This window comes from Coregonus clupeaformis, chromosome 9, assembly GCF_020615455.1.
Source record: "Coregonus clupeaformis isolate EN_2021a chromosome 9, ASM2061545v1, whole genome shotgun sequence".
Taxonomy (NCBI): domain Eukaryota; kingdom Metazoa; phylum Chordata; class Actinopteri; order Salmoniformes; family Salmonidae; genus Coregonus; species Coregonus clupeaformis.
The window spans coordinates 43,986,800-44,008,477 of NC_059200.1; the positions used below are offsets into that span (position 1 = coordinate 43,986,800).

The 21,678-nt window shown below is 41.7% G+C and overlaps 1 protein-coding gene across 3 annotated transcripts in view; it reads right to left on the reverse strand.

Moving 5' to 3' along the window:
* Positions 1 to 423: 423 nt before the first annotated feature.
* Positions 424 to 21,678, reverse strand: part of LOC121573992 (vasodilator-stimulated phosphoprotein) — a 63,519-nt gene continuing 42,264 nt past the window's right edge. For 2 of the 3 annotated variants that reach the window (XM_041886439.1, XM_041886440.2), the window contains exons 5-13: positions 12,799 to 13,129; positions 5,384 to 5,478; positions 5,166 to 5,214; positions 4,983 to 5,013; positions 4,582 to 4,624; positions 4,193 to 4,297; positions 2,235 to 2,304; positions 2,019 to 2,076; positions 424 to 1,642 (exon numbers count right to left, since the gene is read on the reverse strand). In XM_041886439.1, the coding sequence (XP_041742373.1) occupies positions 1,605 to 1,642; positions 2,019 to 2,076; positions 2,235 to 2,304; positions 4,193 to 4,297; positions 4,582 to 4,624; positions 4,983 to 5,013; positions 5,166 to 5,214; positions 5,384 to 5,478; positions 12,799 to 13,129 (820 nt within the window). In that variant the 3' untranslated portion in view covers positions 424 to 1,604. The remainder of the gene's footprint in view (positions 1,643 to 2,018; positions 2,077 to 2,234; positions 2,305 to 4,192; positions 4,298 to 4,581; positions 4,625 to 4,982; positions 5,014 to 5,165; positions 5,215 to 5,383; positions 5,479 to 12,798; positions 13,130 to 21,678) is intronic. The other variant, XM_041886441.1, reaches the window with a different exon arrangement.

Consider the following 21,678-nt stretch of genomic DNA (forward strand, 5'->3'; position numbering starts at 1 on the left):
GCTTCCTTCTTTTCACTCTGTCATTTAGGTTAATATTGTGGAGTAACAATGTCGTAGATCCATCCTCAGTTTTCTCCCATCACCGCCATTTAAAATCACCTTTGGCCTCATGGTGAAATCCCTGAGTGGTTTCCTTCCTCTCCGGCAACTGAGTTAGGAAGAACGCCTGTATCTTTGTAGTGACTGGGAACGCTATCCAAAGTGTAATTAATAACTTCACCATGCTCAAAGGTATATTCAGTGTTAGCTTTTTGCTTTTATTCTCCTCAACTTATTTGCCATAACAAAAGGGGTTCAATACTAATTGACTCAAGACATTTCAGCTTTTCATTTTGTATTAATTTGTAAAAAATTCTAAAAGCAAAATTCCACTTTGACATTATGGGATATTGGATCAGTGACATCTACATTTTATCCATTTTAAATTCAGGCTGTAACACAACAAAAAGTGGAAGAAGTCAAGGGGTGTGAATACTTTCTGAAGGCACTGTATCTTTAGAAGATCATACACAGTCAAGTACGAGTCCCTGGACTGCACAGAGATACGTAGCAGTTACCTGCACTGCAGCAGAATCCTACCAGGTACAGTCCCCAACCTGCTCCCCTCCTCTTCTGCTGGGGTTGTCTGCGCTACATGCTAAGGAGAAGTGGGCATTGTAACTGGAATAGGACCTGGTGCAGACAGTCCTTTCTGGCACTAACTGATATGCTTCCGCTAATCCCTGAGGTGAAAAAAACTGTTGATGTGAGGTGTAGCAAGAGCTCAGAGGACAACCCGTTTACTAATACAGTATAAAGTGGCTCCGGGGTGAAGTTTCCCCTAGGTAGTGATCTAGGATCAGGTTCCTCTTCTCTAATCCTAACCTTAACCATTAGTGGGGAAAATGCAAAACTGACCCAAGATCAGCATCTAGGGGCAACTTCACCGTACTTTTATTAGGTGTAGACGGACAGACATTTAACCAGGAGATCTCCCTTATTGGTGCGAGCTAGGATTTGTAGTTCCCCGACTGCTCATGGGTAGTACAGAAACTACAGAGAAAGGCCTTAGGTGCGATTCTCCTGATTCACAGCGCTCCCCTGTGGTCAACTACTGCAGCTCGTTACAAAAATATACAAAAAAATAAACTTCTGCTGCAGCGACCACAGTTAGGTTGACTTTTAAATGTGCAACTGTTGGAAATGTACTGCGTTTCGATGGTGTGGTCGATGATATTCCCTGAATTGTTTGCTCTAGTGAAGAGTAAGGCCAGATATGTCCAGAAATGGACACCGGTAAGATATGGGAGTTGACTTGGGAGGTGGGGAGGGAGTAGAGTAGAGTAAGGTAGGCAGTGATGGCGGAGCAAGAGAGGTACAGCAGAGCTCTTGAAACCATGATAAAAACAAACGAGAAAAAGAATGGCGAATAACAGAAGTTCGGAAGAGTGCCGATTGGTACAGTCCTAAACGTATAGGTATGTGGTGAGTAGAACATTGAGGGAGAACAGCCTGAACAGTGCAGGAAATGTATGAGCCATCCACGCCTCCATATGGCCATCTCTCCCTTCCTTCCCCCCCCTCACCATCTTCTGTCCAGGTGCCAGTGGCTGTATGTTGAGAGACTATACTGGGCCTCTCCTCTGCATCTCCTGGATAAATGCTGAAAGAGAAAGAGGGGGGTAATTAGTGAGAAAGAGAAGAGGCTCCAAAGTTCCTCAAATATTGTCCAAACCTACACATTATTTATTTTAAATACCTCATGGTTTAATATTATTTTCTCAATTCTCATTATTACAAATCATATATATCAGTATGACTTATACTGACATATATGATTTGTAGTAATGAGAATTGAGAAAATAATATTAAACCATGAGGTATTTAAAATAAATAATGTGTGTAAAAAGTATATAAATATAATGCAGTGGCTGGAGCAAAAATGTATTGTGATTCTTATTGACTGTACTGCTAGTAACAAAAAAAGGAAAACGCTAGGGAGTACTCCTTGAATGGGATGGGCCAGATCAGGAACTCACCCCCGATAATTTCATCCTTCACTTTATGGAGCTCTTTTCTCACTTCCTCAAGGATGTCCTAAACACACAAATCAAAATAGCATTATCTGAGAATGATGCCCATAGATTGTCTTTATCTGACACCATTAGTAGAGGAGCAATGGCCTCCTGTTATGTCTAGTCTACATGACAGTAATCCTTTAAACACAACACAAACAGGTCAAAGGTGGAGCTCACCTGTTTGATTCTCTCCATCTCTGTGTCTTCACTGCCTGTGCTGGCCGTGGTGCTGTTCACTGCCTTCATCCTGAGAGAAACAGAGAGATAGACAGAGAGAGGAAGAGAGACAGAGAGAGGAAGAGAGTTAGCGAGCGAGAGGAAGAGGAGAGAGAGAGGAGAGAGAATGAAAAAAAGGAGTGAATGGCGGGAGAGCAGGAGGTCAACAACAAACAACAAACACCAAGGATATGGAAGCTCAGTTTGGCCAAAAGTGGCGGATTGTTGCGCTCCCACAGCCGCTATCCAGCCATCTAGTCACCGTGGTAACAGCCATAGCACCACGGAAAGTTGCAGACCAATGAGGAGTGGATAACGCCCCTCTGCTGGTGTTGTACAGACATAGAAACTGAAGTCTTTTCAAATGGTCAGTGTGGTGTGACTTTGCCTACATTACTTGCAATAGGTTTTTTTCCAACTATGCACTAGTACACCAGATTTAACTTATCATAGCCACTGATCTTGAGTTAATTAATTTAGTTTCCAAATCTGAGGGGATGAGACAATTGTTTGATCAGGTGGTGACTTGAGAGAGGCCCCAGTCCAGAAACAGACCCTAACCTCTTGGCACTCTATGTAGATATGAAAGAATTGGACTGGTACTATAAACAATATGGTAGTTGTCCCACCTTGCCCTCTGATAGCCTAAGTGGATAATTTTTACTATATTGCTTATACCTATCCATTCACTTCAAATCTACACCAATGCCTAGAGCAGGGGTAGGCAACTACATTTTTGATTTTTGTTGGGTAAAATGTCTACATTGCAAATTGACCACAACCAAGCCCAAAAGGAGATTGTATTTGAAAATAATAATTTCATACCTTGATTACATTGAGACACGATCACATATGTCTCTTTTTGTAATTGTGGGAATACTTGGGAACACATTTCCTAAATTCAACTCCCTGTGATTTTAGTCTTTTTTTAACCAAAAACGAAACCCCCCCCTCAAATAATAAATATACACTACCAGTCAAAAATTTTTTAGAACACCTACTCATTCAAGGGTTTTTCTTTATTTTTTACTAATTTCTACATTGTAGAATAATAGTGAAGACATCAAAACTATGAAATAACACATATGGAATCATGTATTAACCCCAAAAAGTTTTTAGTAAAATAATTATATATACACTACCAAGGGCAAAATAAATCACTTGCGGGCCGGTGTTGTACCGCGGGCCCCCTGTTGCCGACCCCTGGCCTAGGGTGTATAGAGGGTTGTTTCTGGGCTGGGCCCTGTCATTAGCAGGAGCAGGACATACATGCTTAGTCAGAGGTCATAGTAAAGGCACATACAGCAGGCTCAGTGCAAAGCCGCGGCAAAAAGATACAGTTCAATGAAACCATCTCTTGCTCTATTTCTGTGACCCTTTATTAAATCTTAGCAAGACCGAAAAGACAAAAACAGAGAGTACCAAATACCAGGCCTTGAGGATTGCAAGGCCCTAAAGCAGAGTGTTTCCCAATCCTGGTCCTGGAGAGGTGCACATTTTAGTTTTTGCCCTTGTACTAAAATACATACTTGATTCAACCAATTAATCATCATCACGCCTTTGAATAGAATCACATGTGTTAGTGCTAGGGCAAAAACTAAAATGTTCACAGCATTGTGTTGCTTAATCCCTTGGCACAAGAGGCCACACGTAGCACACAGGGCTGTTGGTAGTTCCCTAGTGGGACACTCCAGGGTGAAGCTTCCCCTAGGTACAGATCTAGTATCAGCTTCCTCTCCCCAATCCTAACCTTAACCATTAGTGGGGGAAATGCAAAACTGACCCAAGACCAGCGTCTATGGGCAACTTCACCCTACACCTAGTGGGACAGTGGAGAAGCTGCAGACAGACATGGAGCCCCAGCATTAGGGTCTAGGTATAAGGGGAGAGGGTAGGAGGGGGGGGCAAATAGGGGGTACCTGGGCAATGGGTCAGAGGATGGAGAAGGGGGGGCAGGAGGAAGGGCAGGGGTGGTGGAGGTGGGGCTGCTCTCCTGCAGCTGGGTCTTGGTGGTTGAGTTAGTCCTGTTTGAGACATGTAAGATTTTCTCTCAAACATGAAACACGCTCTCTTTACAGTGCTAGAGAGGTGGGATAGAAAAAGACTGGGCCGGCTCCACTGGGGGGCACAGATTGAATTTGTGCCTGCCTAGTTTTGTCCCCCCATAGTAAACATAAAAACAGTTATTGTAGAAAAGTAATAAACAGGGGGTGGGTGAACTGGGCTGTAATTTCCTGCACCACAGGTACGAGAGACAGTGTGGTGGTGTTTATTGTGTTGATGTTCAACAGACCGGGGAGTTCCCTACCTTGGCATGGTGGCTGATTTCTCCCACGGTCTCCTGAGGGTGTCTTTCATGGCAAAAGGAGATCATGAGAATTATGAAACATCAAAGAATATATATTATATTTATGTAGCGGTATAATATTTTATTCAATAAAAGGCCAACAAATGCTTCACAGCTCAAATCAGACAAAGGAGAGAAGAAGTGCACACCATATAAAAACATTTTGCAACAGAAAACAAAAATGAGTGTTTCTTTTTGGACAAGTTCAGCTAGTCCCTCCCTGTTTCGGTGCGTTTTCTTTCATTTGGTGGTGCCTAATGAATACATATTTCTTGAAAATATATGCTTTCTGGAACAGCCCCCAGGTGCATGCCCAGTCAAATACAAAAGGAATGAATGAAGACTTCAGCGGATCTACTCACCACCTTGGCCTGAGGACTTTGAGGAGTCTTCCTAAAAGCACAAAATGACATTGCCTCATCCCTTTACCACGCAAATATGTGTTTAACCACAGTGTGACTTGACTTGCAGCTTACACACACATCCTTAAGGATTTATTACGAGAGGATTGTTGTCTCTACAAAGATGATTTACAATAGACTTACATTGCTGGGCACATCCTTCTTTGCGCCTGGATTATCTGACATTTTCTTCCTGTACAAAAAGACAATGAAGCAACGGCTTAGCCTCTGCAATCTCACACACGCAAAGCCATATGATCGTAAACGTCACACACACACACACACACACACACTTGACGTGAACACTCATCATACACACTCGTCCAGCCCCACATGTAACAAAGACTGAGGCAGTGGCTCACCGTCGGGCCAGGATGGCACTCATCTCCCCCATCAGATTTCCTCCCCCACCACCACCTCCTCCTGATGGAGGAGATGCTGCCGCACCACCATCCTCCTACAGAGATACACAGGCTCTTTCAATATTTTAAAAAAATGCTCCCTTCTTTCCTTCCTTCCTTAAGGAAATCACTGATCTGACGTGAGGATTTGTGAAAGGTGGAAACCATGTCTTCACCTAGAGTTGGCAGTTTGTAAGGCAACAAAATAGGAAAAATGCCAAGGGGGGTGAATACTTTCGCAAGCCACTGTATATCTACTCACTTACAGACCAGGGATTACCTCAAAAAAGGGAGGAAGGAATGAAATATTCTCACTGAATATACAACTATGTTGTAACAAAAACAGGAACTATTCTGGAGTAGTGATGAAGAAAAACTTGAATGGCTATTTAGGAAATGTGTATTCCTGGTTGCAAACGCAATCTCCAAAGCTTGGAAGATGTGACATGATAAGTTGTATATTTAATTTTTTTTATTTTATTTTGTTTTTCATTTCCATATGAATTAAAAAATACAATATTATTATATATATATAAATATAAATATATATATACAGTTGAAGTCGGAAGTCTACATACACCTTAGCCAAATACATTTAAACTCAGTTTTTCACAATTCCTGACATTTAATCCTAGTAGAAATTCCCTGTCTTAGGTCAGTTAGGATCACCACTTTATTTTAAGAATGTGTAATGTCAGAATAATAGTAGAGAGAATGATTTATTTAAGCTTTTATTTCTTTCATCACATTCCCAGTGGGTCAGAAGTTTACATACACTCAATTAGTATTCGGTAGCATTGCCTTTAAATTGTTTAACTTGGGTCAAACGTTTCGGGTAGCCTTCCACAAGCTTCCCACAATAAGTTGGGTGAATTTTGGCCCATTCCTCCTGACAGAGCTGGTGTAACTGAGTCAGGTATGTAGGCCTCCTTGCTCGCACACGCTTTTTTAGTTCTGCCCACAAATTCTCTATAGGATTGAGGTCAGGGCATTGTGATGGCCACTCCAATACCTTGACTTTGTTGTCCTTAAGCCATTTTGCCACAACTTTGGAAGTATGCTTGGGGTCATTGTCCATTTGGAAGACCCATTTGCGACCAATATTTAACTTCCTGACTGATGTGTTGAGCTGTTGCTTTAATATATCGACATAATTTTCCTTCTTCATGATGCCATCTATTTAGTGAAGTGCACCAGTCCCTCCTGCAGCAAAGCACCCCCACAGCATGATGCTGCCACCCCCGTGCTTCACGGTTGGGAAGGAGTTTTTCGGCTTGCAACCCTTCCACTTTTTCCTCCAAACATAACGATGGTCATTATGGACAAACAGTTCTATTTTGGTTTGATCCGACCAGACGACATTTCTCCAAAAAGTACGATCTTTGTCCCCATGTGCAGTTGCAAACCCAATTCTGGCTTTTTTATGGCGGTTTTGGAGCAGTTGCTTCTTCCTTGCTAAGCGGCCTTTCAGGTTATGTCGATATAGGACTTGTTTTACTGTGGATATAGATACTTTTGTACCTGTTTCCTCCATCATCTTCACAAGGTCCTTTGCTGTTGTTCTGGGATTTATTTGAACTTTTCGCACCAAAGTACGTTCATCTCTAGGAGACAGAACACATCTCCTGAGCGGTATGATGGCTGCTTGGTCCCATGGTGTTTATACTTGCATACTATTGTTTGTACAGATGAACGTGGTACCTTCAGGCGTTTGGAAATTGCTCCCAAGGATGAACCAGCCTTGCGGAGGTCTACACATTTTTTTTCAGAGGTCTTGGCTGATTTCTTTTGATTTTCCCATGATGTCAAGCAAAGAGGCACTGAGTTTGAAGGTAGGCCTTGAAATACATCCACAGGTACACCTCCAATTGACTCAAATGATATAAATTAGCCTATCAGAAGCTTCTAAAGCCATGACATAATTTTCTGGAATTTTCCAAGCTGTTTAAAGGCACAGTCAACTTAATGTTTTGTACACTCTGTGTGTGTGTGTATGTATGTGTGTATGTATGTGTGTATGTGTGTATGTGTGTATGTGTGTATGTGTATATATGTATATATATATATATATATATATATATATATACACACACACACACACACACACATATACACACACTACCAGTCAAAATTTTGGACACACCTACTCATTCAAGGGTTTTTGACTATTTTTGACAATTTTCTACATTGTAGAATAATAGTGAAGACATCAAAACTATGAAATAACACATATGGAATCATGTAGTAACCAAAAAATATTATTCAAATAGCCACCCTTTGCCTTGATGACAGCTTCATGAGGTAGTCACCTGGAATGCATTTCAATTAACAGGTGTGCCTTCTTAAAAGTTAATTTGTGGAATTTCTTTCCTTCTTAATGTGTTTGAGCCAATCAGTTGTGTTGTGACAAGGTGGGGGGGTTACAGAAGATAGCCCTATTTGGTAAAAGACCAAGTCCACATTAATGGCAAGAACAGCTCAAATAAGCAAAGAGAAATGACAGTCCATCATTCCTTTAAAGACATGAAGGTCAGTCAATACAGAACATTTCAAGAACTTTGAAAGTTTCTTCAAGTGCAGTCGCAAAAACCATAAAGCGCTATGATGAAACTGTCTCTCATGAGGACCGCACAGGAAAGGAAGACCCAGAGTTACCTCTGCTGCAGAGGATAAGTTCATTAAAGTTACCAGCCTCAGAAATTGCAGCCCAAATAAATGCTTCACAGAGTTCAAGTAACAGACACATCTCAACATCAACTGTTCAGAGGGGACTGTGTGAATTCGGCCTTCATGGTTGAATTGCTGCAAAGAAACCACTACTAAAGGACACCAATAAGAAGAAGAGACCTGCTTGGGCCAAGAAACACGAGCAATGGAAATTAGACCCGTGGAAATTTGTCCGTTGGTCTGGAGTCCAAATGTGAGATTTTTGGTTCCAACCACCGTGTCTTTGTGAGACGCGGTTTGGGTGAACGGATGATCTCGGCATGTGTATTTCCCACCGTAAAGCATGGAGGAGGAGGTGTTATGGTGTGGGGGTGCTTTGCTGGTGACAATGTCTGTGATTTATTTAGAATTCAAGGCACACTTAACCAGCATGGCTACCACAGCATTCTACAGCGATACGCTATCCCATCTGGTTTGGGCTTAGTGGGACTATCATTTGTTTTTCAACAGGACAATGACCCAACACACCTCCAGGCTGTGTAAGGGCTATTATACCAAGAAGGAGAGTGATGGAGTGCTGCATCAGATGACCTGGCCTCCACAATCACCCGACCTCAACCCAACTGAGATGGTTTGGGATGAGTCGGACGGCAGAGTGAAGTAAAAGCTGCCAACAAGTGCTCAGCATAGGTGGGAACTCCTTCAAGACTTTTGCTAAAGCATTCCAGTTGAAGCTGGTTGAGAGAATGCCAAGAGTGTGCAAAGCTGTCATCAAGGCAAAGGGTGGCTATTTGAAGAATCTCAAATATAAAAAATATATTTTGATTTGTCGAACACTTTTTTGTTTACTACATGATTCCATGTGATTCCATAGTTTTGATGTCTTCACTATTATTACACAATGTAAAAAAAAATCAAAAATTGTCAAAAACCCTTGAATGAGTAGGTGTGTCCAAAATTCTGACAGGTAGTGTGTGTGTATATATATATATATATATATATCTATATCTATATCTATATCTATATATCTATATATCTATATATCTATATATCTATATATATATATATATATATCTATATCATACATACATACATACATACATACATACATACATACATACATACATACATACATACATACATACATACACACATGATCCCTTATTGATGTCACTTGTTAAATCCACTTCAATTTGAAGGGGAGGAGACCGGTTAAAGAAGGATTTTTAAGCCTTGAGACAATTGAGACATGGATTGTGTACAGTGAGGGAAAAAAGTATTTGATCCCCTGCTGATTTTGTACATTTGCCCACTGACAAGGAAATGATCAGTCTATAATTTTAATGGTAGGTTTATTTGAACAGTGAGAGACAGAATAACAACAACAAAAAAATTCTGAAAAACGCATGTCAAAAATGTTATACATTTATTTGCATTTTAATGTGGGAAATAAGTATTTGACCCCCTCTCAATCAGAAAGATTTCTGGCTCCCAGGTGTCTTTTATACAGGTAACGAGCTGAGATTAGGAGCACACTCTTAAAGGGAGTGCTCCTTATCTCAGTTTGTTACCTGTATAAAAGACACCTGTTCACAGAAGCAATCAATCAATCAAATTCCAAACTCTCCACCATGGCCAAGACAAAAGAGCTCTCCAAGGATGTCAGGGACAAGATTGTAGACCTACACAAGGCTGGAATGGGCTACAAGACCATCGCCAAGCAGCTTGGTGAGAAGGTGACAACAGCTGGTGTGATTATTTGCAAATGGAAGAAACACAAAATAACTGTCAATCTCCGGCCTGGGGCTCCATGCAAGATCTCACCTCGTGGAGTTGCAATGATCATGAGAACGGTGAGGAATCAGCCCAGAACTACACGGGAGGATCTTGTCAATGATCTCAAGGCAGCTGGGACCATAGTCACCAAGAAAACAATTGGTAACACACTACGCTGAGAAGGACTGAAATCCTGCAGCACCCGCAAGGTCCCCCTGCTCAAGAAAGCACATATACAGGCCTGTCTGAAGTTTGCCAATGAACATCTGAATGATTCAGAGGAGAACTGGGTGAATGTGTTGTGGTCAGATGAGACCAAAATGGAGCTCTTTGGCATCAACTCAACTCGCCGTGGAATACTGCCTATGACCCCAAGAACACCATCCCCACTGTCAAACATGGAGGTGGAAACATTATGCTTTGGGGGTGTTTTTCTGCTAAGGGGACAGGACAACTTCACCGCATCAAAGGGACGATGGATGGGGCCATGCACCGTCAAATCTTGGGTGAGAACCTCCTTCCCTCAGCCAGGGCATTGAAAATGTGTCGTGGATGGGTATTCCAGCATGACAATGACCCAAAACTCACGGCCAAGGCAACAAAGGAGTGGCTCAAGAAGAAGCACATTAAGGTCCTGGAGTGGCCTAGCCAGTCTCCAGACCTTCATCCCGTAGAAAATCTGTGGAGGGAGCTGAAAGTTTGAGTTGCCAAACGTCAACCTCGAAACCTTAATGACTTGGAGAAGATCTGCAAAGATGAGTGGGACAAAATCCCTCCTGAGATGTGTGCAAACCTGGTGGCCAACTACAAGAAACGTCTGACCTCTGTGATTGCCAACAAGGGTTTTGCCACCATGTACTAAATCATGTTTTGCAGAGGGGTCAAATACTTATTTCCCTCATTAAAATGCAAATCACTATTTACTTGATAACATTTTTGACATGCGTTTTTCTGGATTTTGTTGTTGTTATTCTGTCTCTCACTGTTCAAATAAACCTACCATTAAAATTATAGACAGATAATTTATTTGTCAGTGGGCAAATGTACAAAATCAGCAGGGGATCAAATACTTTTTTCCCCTCACTGTATGTAAATAAAGTATTTGTTTTTTATTTTTAATAAATGTGCAAACATTAAAAAAAAAACTGTTTTCGCTTTGTCATTATGAGGTATTGTGTGTAGATTGATGAGGATTTTAAAATAAGACTGTAAAGTAACAAAATGTGGAAAAAGTCAAGGGGTATGAATACTTTCCGAATGCACTGTATACAGTTTCTAGTGAAAGTCTTACACACCCCTTACAAAGTCTTCACATTTTGCTGCCTTAAAATCTCATCTAAAACATATAAAATTTTTCCTGTCAATCTACATGACCATCTCCATATTTTCAAAGTGAAGGAAAAATTGTTTCCAATAAGAAATGAAAATGTATTGATTGTTTGTCTTCACACCCCAGAGTTAATACTTGGTTGAAGATTCTACCAACCTTGCACAACTCTTAGGGCAACATATCCATTGTTTTTGTCAAAATTACTCAAGCTTAGTAAATTTGGTTGGGAACCATTGATGCCACTGATTTTCAAGCAGATTTAAGTCAGGACTGAGACTAAACAATTCATGAAAACTCAACACCTCTTGGAAAGCCATTCTGATATGTTAAAAAATACACACAAATCATCCATTCTGTTTGCAACAACACCATTCAGCAATACTGCAAGACAACACAGCAAATAAATTAACTTTTTGGCCTGAGTTAAAAACTAGAGGTTTGGGTCAAATCCAATACAACGCGAGTGAAACTCTGTATTGCCAAATATTGTGGTGGCAGCATCATGTTATTGTCACAGGCAGGGACTGGGGAGTACTGTATGTAAGGAGCAAAATAAATATGAAAGGAGTAAAGCCCAGGTAAAGAGTTACAGGAAAACCTGCCTCAGACTTCTGAATACCTAACCCTTGGACAGATCTGTATTTTTCAGTGGGACAATTACACACATTTTAATGCTAAAGACACACCATAATAGAGTGTTCCTGAGTGGTCCAGTCTCAGTCCTAACTTACATTTTTCTTGAAAATCAGAGACAAGGTTTGAATATTGCTGTCCATCAATGATTCCCAAACAAATGTAGTTAGCTTGAGCAATTTTGACAAAAACAATGGATATAGGTTGCCCTAAGAGTTGTGCAAAGTTGGTAGAATCTTATAAAAACAACATTGACAGCTGTAATAGCTGTATTAGCTGTGGAGTGCAAAGACATGCAATCAATACATAATTTTTTTATTCATTTGGAAAATGTTCTATAATTTTCATTCACCTTGAACATGTGGGTAGGTTCTGTAGATCTGTAGGGGGAAAGATCCAGTTTAATCCCATTTTAGATTTATTTGTAAGGCGGCAAAATGTGAAGACTGTGCAAGGGGTGTGTAGACTTTCACTAGACACTGTATACATTATTTATTTATTCTGCTACAGCAAATACAGTGTCTTATAAGCCCATGTGGGCTGGGTACCCTGAAGATGCATGACATAATAATAATAAAATCAATCAATCAATCATGCATCAACAATGGAATATGGAGTAAAAGGGGCGCGTTCCAGGTTGTCTTTTTTTAAGGCGCCTGGACAACTCTATATCATATTGGTGTGGTTCTTGAGACATTAAACCAGGGCTCTCCAACCCTGTTCCAGGAGAGATACCCTCCTGTAGGTTTTCGCTCCAACCCCAGGTGTGACCAACCTGATTCAGCTTATCAACCAGCTAATTATTTGAATCTGGTGTCCAGGTTAGGGTTGTGAGAAACTTCCGGGCCGGTAGCTCTCCAAGAACAGTGCCCTGCGTTAAACACTTCTCCAAGCCTTGTGAGATCTGGTCATATGTGCAGCATGACTGTGATAAATGCAACCTGGAAAACAGCCGTGATGCTGGTCTCACCTTGGCCGATTTGCGTAGTTTGGCTCCTGCTAGGGCTGCAGCTAGTCCCTCGGGCCCACCGAGACCCCCTCCATCGTCCCCTCTTCCTCCTCCCCCTCCCCCAGACAGAGGTGGGGCAGGTGGGGCCCCGGACCCAGGGGGTGGTGGGGGGCCAGGTGGGGGTGGGGGGCCAGCAGGTGGGGGGCCTGGGGGTGGAGGCGGGCCTGGGGGAGGCGGGGGGCAACCAGGGCCAGAGGGAGGGGCAGGCGGGGCTGCAGGGGGGATGGGTGCGGCCTGTCTCTCTCTCTCCAGCCGCTCTCGCTCCTGCTGCTCCTGCCTCTGCAGCTCCAGTCTGCGAGGGGGAGACAGAGTTCTTTATATCAGTTAATGTTCAAATACAAGTTTAAACACAGGCACACACAAAGGTGCGTGCACACATACACATGCTTGCACGCACACAAAAAATTAAAGACTATGATTGCATATTATCTACAAATATCATCTACACACCATATCAGCCATGTGTGAGATCAATCTATTGTAGGTTAGAGTGTGTTACTGTAGATTAGTGTGTGTACAGTATGGGAGGTTAGAATAATATATGTTATTTAGCAGACACTTTAATCCAAAGCGACTAACAGTAGTGCATGCATTAATTTTCATATGGATGGCCCCAGCAGGAATTTAACCCACTACCCTGGTGTTGCAAGCACCCATGCTCTACCAACTGAGCCACACAGGGCCTGAGTGTGTTAGCGTCAGTGTTAGGTTTCAGTGACACCTAACATGTTTGTTCAGACACCAGTTTATACCAGTCTGGTCTATCCCATTATCAATGACCAGGCGATACTCCCCAGTAATCCTGTATATTCAAGGTAGAGGACACCTCAAGTGGAGGACAAAGCGTCATTTCAAAGGGTCAACTATACCTGGCTGGCTCATGTCATAGGTTAAGCACTGTTCTCTTCTGGTTACCTGCAGTGAGGAGGATTCTCAAGTGTATTGCCGTGTCTCTTGAATGGCTAGCTTTCAGCTGACATATAGTTAGTCTCCACTATTGGTTAAAGCCGGTTTGAATGTGTTTTCCTCCCTCGATTAACCTGTAATGGCTTTGTTAAAAATTAGACTTAGATGCCAATTTACAGACAGGTTTCGAACACATTTCCCATTTCAATACATTTTCTTTATGTTAATAGCTCTAACACTATCCCTTCAGTGACTACATAAAGCGTAATCCCCTGTGGAACCAATATGGACAGTGTTTAAAAGTACAAATAACTGAAACTCAATCCAACTGTTTAGTTGTGCTGCAGAAATGAAGCAAATGTAAATAGATGTGAGAGGTGAGTATGCTATTTCTATTCCACGATAGAGAGCTACAGTGCCTTCAGAAAGTATTCACACCCCTTCAATGTTTTCACATTTTGTCTTCTTACAGCCTGAATTTAAAATTGATTAAATTAAGATGTTTTAGTCACTGGCCTACACATAATACCCCATAATGTCAAATTGGAATTATGTTTTTCAAAATGGTTACAAATGAATTAAAAATGAAAAGCTGAAATGTCTTCAGTCAATAAGTATTCAACCCAGTTGTTATGGCAAGCCTAAAGTTCAGGAGTAAACATTTGCTTAACAATTCACTTAATAAGCTGCATGGACTGCTACGGAATCATGTAGTAAACAAAAAAGTGTTAAACAAATCAAAATATATTTTATATTTGAGATTCTTCAAATAGCCACCCTTTGCCTTGATGACAGCTTTGCACACTCTTGGCATTCTCTCAACCAGCTTCACCTGGAATGCTTTTCCAACAGTCTTGAAGGAATTCCCACATATGCTGAGCACTTGTTGGCTGCTTTTCCTTCATTCTGCTGTCCGACTCATCCCAAACCATCTCAATTGGGTTGAGGTCGGGGGATTGTGGAGGTCAGGTCATTTGATGCAGCACTCCATCACTCTCCTTCTTGGTAAAATAGCCCTTACACAGCCTGGAGGTGTGTTTGGTCATTGTCGGTCCTCTGTAGCTCAGCTGGTAGAGCACGGCGCTTGTAACGCCAAGGTAGTGGGTTCGATCCCCGGGACCACCCATACACAAAAAAAATTAATGCACGCATGACTGTAAGTCGCTTTGGATAAAAGCGTCTGCTAAATGGCATATTATTATTATTATTGTCCTGTTGAAAAACAAATTATAGTCCCACTAAGCCCAAACCAGATGGGATGGCGCATCGCTGCAGAATGCTGTGGTAGCCATGCTGGTTAAGTGTGCCTTGAATTCTAAATAAATCACAGACCGTGTCACCAGAAAAGAACCCCAACACCATAACACGTCTTCCTCCATGCTTTACGGTGGGAAATATGCATGTGGAGATCATCCGTTCACCCACACTGCGTCTCATCAAAGACATGGCGGTTGGAACCAAAAATCTCAAATTTGGATTCCAGACCAACGGACAAATTTCCACCTGTCTAATGTCCATTGCTCGTGTTTCTTGGCCCAAGCAGATCTCTTCTTCTTATTGGTGTCCTTTAGTAGTGGTTTCTCTGCAGCAATTCAACCATGAAGGCCTGATTCACACAGTCCCCTATGAAGAGTTGATGCTGAGATGTGTCTGTTACTTGAACTCTGTGAAGCATTTATTTGGGCTGCAATTTCTGAGGCTGGTTACTCTAATGAATTTACCCTCTGCAGCAGAGGTAACTCTGGGTCTTCCTTTCCTGTGGCGGTTCTCATGAGAACCAGTTTCATCATAGCGCTTGATGGTTTTTGCGACTGCCCTTGAAGAAACTTTCAAAGTTCTTGACATTTTCCGTATTGACTGACCTTCATGTTGTAAAGTAATGATGGACTGTCATTTCTCTTTGTTTATTTGTTCTTGCCATAATATGGACTTGGTCTTTTACCAAATATGGCTATCTTTTGTATACCCCCCCTACCTTGTCACAACACAACTGATTGGCTCAAACGCATTACGAAGGAAAGAAATTCCACAAATTAACAAGGCACACCTGTTAATTGAAATGCATTCCAGGTGACTACCTCATGAAGCTGGTTGAGAGAATGCCAAGAGTGTGCATAGCTGTCATCAAGGCAAAGGGTGGCTATTTGAAGAATATCAAATATCAAATATATTTTGATTTGTTTATCACTTTTTTGGTTACTACATGATTCCATATGTGTTATTCCATAGTTTTGATGTCTTTACTATTATTCTACAATGTAAAATTTTTTTAAAAATTAAGAAAAACTATTGAATGAGTAGGTGTGTCCAAACTTTTGACTGGTAGTGTATATATACATTTTACAGACACAGTATATTTTACATTAGTTATCTTTTGTTTGTTTTTAGTCCCATCCTTCAGCTACCCCGAACCCCTCCCATATATTTCTGAAAACCATCCAGTTTCGATTTCTATTTGTCATATATTTTTCAACCGTGCTGTGATGTTTCACAAAAGTTCTGAACCTTACTACAGATTGTAAATTAAAGATAACATTTTTTGATAAGGGTATTATTATATTATTGATCGTTTGACTATGACTTTTCAGATCCCCCAGTAGTGCTACTTGCAGAATTAACTCCAGGTAAATGTTGCAATTCTTCAGCCATTCCTGAACCTACTACCAAAAACAAGCTACATATGGACAGTACCAAAACAAATGATCTAATGATTCTGTCACTTCGCAGCAGGATCTGCAGAGCTGGGATGGTTGTATCCCCCATATACAGTGCATTCGGAAAGTATTCAGACCCCTTGACTTTTCCCACATTTTGTTACGTTACATTCTTATTCTAATCAAAAATGTTCCTCATCAATCTACACACAATACCCCATAATGACAAAGCGAAAACAGGTTTGTAGAAATGTTTGCAAATGTATTACAAATAAATAAGTATTCAGACCCATTGCTATGAGACTCGAAATGTAGGTCAGGTGCATCCTGTTTCCATTGATCATCCTTGAGATGTTTCTACAACTTTCTCCCCCTTCCATTTGCCTCTTCCATTTTTGCGGTAATGCTGCAATTAGTTGGTTGTAATTTTGGATAGAGCAGACATTTCCACATATTTTTGTTAGCTGCATGTGTGACATACAGTGGGGAAAAAACGTATTTAGTCAGCCACCAATTGTGCAAGTTCTCCCACTTAAAAAGATGAGAGAGGCCTGTAATTTTCATCATAGGTACACGTCAACTATGACAGACAAAATGAGAAAAAAAATCCAGAAAATCACATTGTAGGATTTTTTATGAATTTATTTGCAAATTATGGTGGAAAATAAGTATTTGGTCAATAACAAAAGTTTCTCAATACTTTGTTATATACCCTTTGTTGGCAATGACACAGGTCAAACGTTTTCTGTAAGTCTTCACAAGGTTTTCACACACTGTTGCTGGTATTTTGGCCCATTCCTCCATGCAGATCTCCTCTAGAGCAGTGATGTTTTGGGGCTGTCGCTGGGCAACACAGCCTTTCAACTCCCTCCAAAGATTTTCTATGGGGTTGAGATCTGGAGACTGGCTAGGCCACTCCAGGACCTTGAAATGCTTCTTACGAAGCCACTCCTTCGTTGTCCGGGCGGTGTGTTTGGGATCATTGTCATGCTGAAAGACCCAGCCATGTTTCATCTTCAATGCCCTTGCTGATGGAAGGAGGTTTTCACTCAAAATCTCACGATACATGGCCCCATTCATTCTTTCCTTTACACGGATCAGTCGTCCTGGTCCCTTTGCAGAAAAACAGCCCCAAAGCATGATGTTTCCACCCCCATGCTTCACAGTAGGTATGGTGTTCTTTGGATGCAACTCAGCATTCTTTGTCCTCCAAACACGACGAGTTGAGTTTTTACCCAAAAGTTATATTTTGGTTTCATCTGACCATATGACATTCTCCCAATCCTCTTCTGGATCATCCAAATGCACTCTAGCAAACTTCAGACGGGCCTGGACTTAAGCAGGGGGACACATCTGGCACTGCAGGATTTGAGTCCCTGGCGGCGTAGTGTGTTACTGATGGTAGGCTTTGTTACTTTGGTCCCAGCTCTCTGCAGGTCATTCACTAGGTCCCCCCGTGTGGTTCTGGGATTTTTGCTCACCGTTCTTGTGATCATTTTGACCCCACGGGGTGAGATCTTGCGTGGAGCCCCAGATCGAGGGAGATTATCAGTGGTCTTGTATGTCTTCCATTTCCTAATAATTGCTCCCACAGTTGATTTCTTCAAACCAAGCTGCTTACCTATTGCAGATTCAGTCTTCCCAGCCTGGTGCAGGTCTACAATTTTGTTTCTGGTGTCCTTTAACAGCTCTTTGGTCTTGGCCATAGTGGAGTTTGGAGTGTGACTGTTTGAGGTTGTGGACAGGTGTCTTTTATACTGATAACAAGTTCAAACAGGTGCCATTAATACAGGTAACGAGTGGAGGACAGAGGAGCCTCTTAAAGAAGAAGTTACAGGTCTGTGAGAGCCAGATATCTTGCTTGTTTGTAGGTGACCAAATACTTATTTTCCACCATAATTTGCAAATAAATTCATAAAAAATCCTACAATGTTATTTTCTGGAGAAAAAAAATCTCAATTTGTCTGTCATAGTTGACGTGCACCTATGATGAAATTACAGGCCTCTCTCATCTTTTTAAGTGGGAGAACTTGCACAATTGGTGGCTGACTAAATACTTTTTTTCCCCACTGTAACTGAAAATGGTTGTTTAGCAATGATCAACAACCAATTTGACAGAGGTTGAAGAATTTTGAAAATAATAATGGGTAAATATTGTACAATCCAAGTGTGGAAAGCTCTTAGAGACTTACCCAGAAAGACACTGCTGTAATCGCTGCCAAAAGTGATTCTAACATGTATTGACTGGGGTGTGAATACTTATGTAAACAAGATATGTATGTATTTCATTTTCAATACATTTGCTAAGATTTCTAAAAACATGTTTTCACTTTGTCATTATGGGGGATCATTGTGGGGTATTTCTAAAAACATGTTTTCACTTTGTCATTATGGGGTAATATTTAATCCATTTTGATTCAGGCTGTAACAACAAAATGTGGAATAAGTCAAGGGGTATGAATACTTTCTGAAGGCATGTTTATTCTATTCATTACATTCCTATCTGTAATGTTCAGAATTGTAGGCATGTGAACTGATTCGGATGGATTCCGTCTACAGTCTAGTCCAATATTCTGTACTTGTTGCTGGAAATCTAGGGGACAGCATATTAGAACGGTCTATCTATACTGAGCATTGTGAGAGTAAAAACGTTGTGAATACCATTTACCCTATCAAAATTACATAAGTATAGAGACTTATGCTTAAAATAGACAAATGATCTACTAACCAACAGTCAGATAGGCAATAGCCAAGTTTTTTTATTATTATTTTTATTTAACCTTTATTTAACCAGGTAAGCCAGTTGAGAACAAGTTCTCATTTACAACTGCGACCTGGCCAAGATAAAGCAAAGCAGTGCGATAAAAACAACAACACAGAGTTACATATGGGGTAAAACAAAACAAAGTCAAAAATACAACAGAAAATATATATACAGTGTGTGCAAATGTAGCAAGTTATGGAGGTAAGGCAATTAATAGGCTATAGTGCAAAATAATTACAATTAGTATTAACACTGGAATGATAGATGTGCAAGAGATTATGTGCAAATAGAGATACTGGGGTGCAAATGACCAAAATAAATAACAATATGGGGGATGAGGTAGTTGGGTGGGCTAATTTCAGATGGGCTGTGTACAGGTGCAGTGATCGGTAAGGTGCTCTGACAACTGATGCTTAAAGTTAGTGAGGGAGATAAGAGTCTCCAGCTTCAGAGATTTTTGCAGTTCGTTCCAGTCATTGGCAGCAGAGAACTGGAAGGAATGGCGGCCAAAGGAGGTGTTGGCTTTGGGGATGACCAGTGAGATATACCTGCTGGAGCGCATACTATGGGTGGGTGTTGCTATGGTGACCAATGAGTTAAGATAAGGAGGGGATTTGCCTACCAGTGATTTATAGATGGCCTGGAGCCAGTGGGTTTGGCGCCGAATATGTAGTGAGGACCAGCCAACAAGAGCGTACAGGTCACAGTGGTGGGTAGTATATGGGGCTTTAGTGACAAAACGGATGGCACTGTGATAGACTATATCCAATTTGCTGAGTAGAGCGTTGGAGGCTATTTTGTAAATGACATCGCCGAAGTGAAGGATCGGTAGGATAGTCAGTTTTACGAGGGCGTGTTTGGCAGCAAGAGTGAAGGAGGCTTTGTTGTGAAATAGGAAGCCAATTCTAGATTTAACTTTGGATTGGAGATGCTTAATATGAGTCTGGAAGGAGAGTTTACAGTCTAACCAGACACCTAGGTATTTGTAGTTGTCCACATACTCTAGGTCAGACCCGTCGAGAGTAGTGATTCTAGTCGGGTGGACGGGTGCCAGCAGCGTTCGATTGAAGAGCATACATTTAGTTTTACTTGTGTTTAAGAGCAGTTGGAGGCTACGGAAGGAGTATTGTATGGCATTGAAGCTCGTTTGGAGGTTTGTTAACACAGTGTCCAATGAAGGGCCAGATGTATACAAAATGGTGTCGTCTGCGTAGAGGTGGATCTGAGCATCACCGGCAACAAGAGCGACATCATTGATATACACAGAGAAAAGTGTCGGCCGAAGAATTGAACCCTGTGGCACCCCCATAGAGACTGCCATAGGTCCAGACAACAGGCCCTCCGATTTGACACATTGAACTCTATCTGAGAAGTAGTTGGTGAACCAGGCGAGGGAGTCATTTGAGAAACCAACGCTATTTAGTCTGCCAATAAGAATGCAGTGGTTGACAGAGTCGAAAGCATTGGCCAGGTCGATGAAGACGGCTGCACAGTACTGTCTATTATCGATCGCGGTTATAATATCGTTTAGGACCTTGACCAGCTCGGAAACCGGATTGCATAGCGGAGAAGGTACGGTGTGATTCGAAATGGTCGGTGATCTGTTTGTTAACTTGGCTTTCAAAAACTTTCGAAAGGCAGGGCAGGATGGATATAGGTCTGTAACAGTTTGGATCTAGAGTGTCACCCCCTTTGAAAAGGGGGATGACCGCGGCAGCTTTCCAATCTTTGGGGATCTCAGACGTTACGAAAGAGTGATTGAACAGGCTAGTAATAGGGGTTGCGACAATTTCGGCGGCTAACTTTAGAAAGAAAGGGTCCAGATTGTCTAGCCCAGATGATTTGTAGGGGTCCAGATTTTGCAGCTCTTTCAGAACGCCAGCTATCTGAATTTGTGTGAAGGAGAAGCGGGCGGGGGGGGGGGCAAGTTGCAGCGGAGGGTCCAGAGCTGGTGACCGGTGTAGTGGTAGCCAGGTGGAAAGCATGGCCAGCCATAGCAAAATGCTGGCTAAAATTCTCGATTTATCGGTGGTGATAGTGTTTCCTAGCCTCAGTGCAGTGGGCAGCTGGGAGGAGGTGCTCTTATTCTCCATGGACTTTACAGTGTCCCAAAACTTTTTGGAGTTAGTGCTACAGGATGCAAATTTCTGTTTGAAAAAGCTAGCCTTTGCTTTCCTAACTGCTTGTGTATATTGGTTCCTAACATCCCTGAAAAGTTGCGTATAGTGGGGGCTATTCGATACTAATGCAGTACGCCACAGGATGTTATTGTGCTGGTCAAGGGCAGTCAAGTCTGAGGAGAACCAGGGGCTATATCTGTTCTTAGTTCTGAATTTTTTGAATGGGCATGCTTATTTAAGATTGAGAGGAAAGCACTTTTAAAGAACAACCAGGCATCCTCTACTGACGGAATGAGATCGATATCCATCCAGGATACCTGGGCCAGGTCAATTAGGAAGTCCTGCTCGCTAAAGTGTTTTAGGGAGCGTTTGACAGTGATGAGGGGTGGCTGTTTGA